Source organism: Chlorocebus sabaeus, chromosome 14 (genome assembly GCF_047675955.1).
Source record: "Chlorocebus sabaeus isolate Y175 chromosome 14, mChlSab1.0.hap1, whole genome shotgun sequence".
Taxonomy (NCBI): Eukaryota; Metazoa; Chordata; class Mammalia; order Primates; family Cercopithecidae; genus Chlorocebus; species Chlorocebus sabaeus.
Window position 1 is genome coordinate 31,734,286 of NC_132917.1, and position 3,065 is coordinate 31,737,350.

The 3,065-nt window shown below is 59.9% G+C and overlaps 1 protein-coding gene across 4 annotated transcripts in view; it reads right to left on the reverse strand.

Moving 5' to 3' along the window:
- MEMO1 (mediator of cell motility 1) overlaps positions 1–2,519 on the reverse strand; it is a 150,568-nt gene extending 148,049 nt beyond the window's left edge. The window contains exon 1 of one of the 4 annotated variants that reach the window (XM_038006755.2): positions 2,131–2,519. Coding sequence is in view for 2 of the 4 variants with exons in the window: in XM_007971026.3 (XP_007969217.3) it covers positions 1,380–1,440 (61 nt within the window). In the remaining 2 variants the exon portion in view is untranslated. Of the gene's footprint in view, positions 1–1,379 lie in introns of all 4 variants that reach the window. The other 3 variants (XM_038006754.2, XM_007971026.3, XM_073022905.1) reach the window with 3 other exon arrangements.
- Positions 2,520–3,065: the final 546 nt, after the last annotated feature.

The window sequence follows — 3,065 nt, forward strand, 5'->3', positions numbered from 1 at the left end:
TCTCCCTAACACAGAAAATCTTCAGTGAGTCATGTATTTCAGTAAGGTACATGTCTTTAATGAGCTAGTTTAGCAACCTCAGAGAAATGAATTTTCTTCCAAATCTTTGCTTTCTCACAGGCCATGTCACTCTCCAAGTCAATTTTTTGCAAAGGGAAACATGATCCGATTCACCTCGAGAAGTTAGGTCTAGTTATTGATAAGCCAATACCAAATGACTGAAGACTATGAGGAATCACAGTAGAACTTTCTTTGTTAACATACCAGAAATGTGACTCCTGAAAATAATCCCAGAAAACAGGCATTCTGACAAGCGCTTTATTAAAGGGAAAGTCCCTACACTTTTACATAAAGAACTTCGAAAATGCTTTTAAACAGTGGAGACAGAAAACTCAACTCGCTCAAAGCTTAAACTTAATTAGTTAGGTAGTTTCAGCACCTGCCTGGTGTTGAGCGACCAGTGACTGGGGCCACTGGTCGGGGAAAGTGCTGATGCCATCTCCAGCTGCCCCTTTCGTGAATGACAGTAACAATGCAAACACTGACAAAAGAGCTGTGAGCCCCCCCACCCCCAAGCCCCTGCTTAGCAGTACTTCCACCTAGCCCCAACATACAAAGCGACAAATCCCTGAAAGGCCCTCCTCTGACAGATCTCCCCATGCAGAGACCTCGCCTGTAGTCTGGTAACATGAAAAAGTGCTACCCTTCACTCCTTGCAAGACAGCGGAGCCGCTTAAAGGTGCAGGGAAACGCTGCCTGCTTCTCCAGCGCCAGAGGCACCGGGCGAGAAGACTTCCTCTCCGGCTGCGGGCGCGGAGGCTCGGGGGCAGACAGAGAACTCCCTCTGGGCGAGGGCACTCCCCAGACGGCCAGCGGGGAGGGCAGGGAAAACGGGAGAGGAAAGGAAAGGGTCCCTGACTCGGCAGGAGGGCGGAGGGTCGCTGCCCTGTGGCGTGGACAAGCGGGGCTCGGCGACGGGCACACCGTCCTTCCCGGGGGTGGCAGCGGCCGGCCGCCCGCTTCCTGCGAGCCAGAGGCGGCGACAAGTCGGCTTGGGTCTGGGAACACGTTCCTTCCTCGAGCCTTGTCCCGAGGGAGGGCTCAGGCTGTCGAGGCTGCAACTCTCCCTCTCGCCCAACTCCGGCGAGTGTGAGGCTGGTCGGCCCCGGGCTGCCGGCGCGGGATGCCCGCTGCCCGGGATGGGGGAGGCGGCGAGGCCGGCCTCGGCTCGCTCCCTCCCCACGCGGTCCGCGCCCGGCGCCCGTCCGCGCCCTCGTCTCCGCCCGCCGCCGCCGCGGGGCCGGGCCGCCGACCTCGGCCGGCCGGGCGTGGGGCCAGGCGGCGGCGGCAGCGGGCGGGCCGGCGGCCTGGGGCCCTACCTGAGGCTGTGTACCAGCTCCCGGCGTGACTGGCTTCCCGGCAGACCACTCGGTTGGACATCTTGGTGCCTGTGCCGCCTATGGTGCACGAGGATGAATGAGGAGGCGGCGGCGGCGGCAGGAGCGGCTCCGCGAGGGGACGAGACACCGCGGGCCCAGCCCAGGAGGAGGCGGCAGCGGGGAGGGGATCAGCCCGGCCCAGGAGGAGGAGGAAGAGGAGGAGGCGGCGGCCCAAGAGGAGGAGATGGCAGCCGGGGCGGTGGCGGCGGCAGCAACAATCACCACAAACTCCGGCCACCGCCGGAAGATGGGGCCCACGGCGGCCTCACCGAAGCCCGGAAAGCCCTGGCCCCGGCCCCTGGCGTCCCCGCTGCTGCCCAGCCGGGGCTGGTTCCGCCGAGCCGCCCCCACGGCCCCCTCCCCTCCCAGCTGGCCTCCTCGAGCCACCGCGGGTGACCCCACCCCCGTGACTCCGCGCCCGCCCCCGCCCCCCACCCCCCGCGGGGCTCCCCGCACCCACCCACACCCCCGGCAGGGCCCTCCAGCCCGGCCGCCCGCCGCCGGCCCCGCCCCGCTCCTCCTCCCGGCCGCGCGGCGAGGTTAACGGCGGAAACTGGACAGGCCTGACGGCATCTGGGGTCGGGCAGCCCCGCGAGGAGGCAGCGGCGGCTGCAGCTACGCGCACACAAAAGCCCAGGGCCGGGGCCTGAACCGGGGAAGGCAGACCCGAGAAGAGCCAACGCTTCCTTACTCGCCACTCTAACGGGTCCTGCCCACTGAGCATGCCCAGCACCGCTGCCTAGCCCGCCGAGGAATCTCAACGTGCACGCTCCGCTCTCCGGGGTTTAGCGGCAGCAGAGGCTGGGAGGTGGGGGCAGGGCGCAGGGAGCAGGACGCAGCCGCAAGGCAAGCCCCCTCCCCCAGCCAACTTCCTCAAATGGAGAGCACCTAGGGCTCGTGGATGCGGCATTCCACGAGGACAGTCCCGCGGGTATCCAACATACACAGGCATCTTTCATGGATTCGCACCCCCAAGGTCTCATTCCTAGGGTGGCCACGCCGAGTTCATCTATAGAAGCAGGCACGTGGTAAAGTGTGCCTGTGGTCCTGCAACTGCTAGTTTTTGCTTTACAGGGTCACCCTTACCACCTAACGGTGGCTTTGACACTGGTGTCACCATTTATCTTGTTTCATGTTATATTTATGTAGGTGCATGTCTTATCTCGCTAACTAAAGTGCTTGATGTAACTAGCCTCAGTTACCCTCAACTGTAAAATGGGGACACTCAAAGAGTGTACCTAGGATTATAAGAGCTGCTGAATGTGAATAGCCTGACAGGGTAAGCATACAACAAATATTATTTTCACCCTTGTCATCTTATAAATCCCAGTATTACACATAAATGTCAAGAGCAAATAATTTTTTTACAATTGTGTAAGAATCACAGCAAAGGAGGCTATCTTGGACCTCTGAGGAAATGTTACTGTTACAGAGTACACCATTGCAAAAGTAGGAATAGAGGAAGAGAAAGTTGCATACATCCAATGAAAGTTTTGGGGCAAACACTATGTTTGTAACTGCATGGACATGGTACCTCCTGCCTATAATCCCAGCACTTTGGGGGTCTTAGGCAGTAGGATTGCTTGAGGCCAGGAGTTCGAGACCAGCCTGGAGAACATAGAAAAC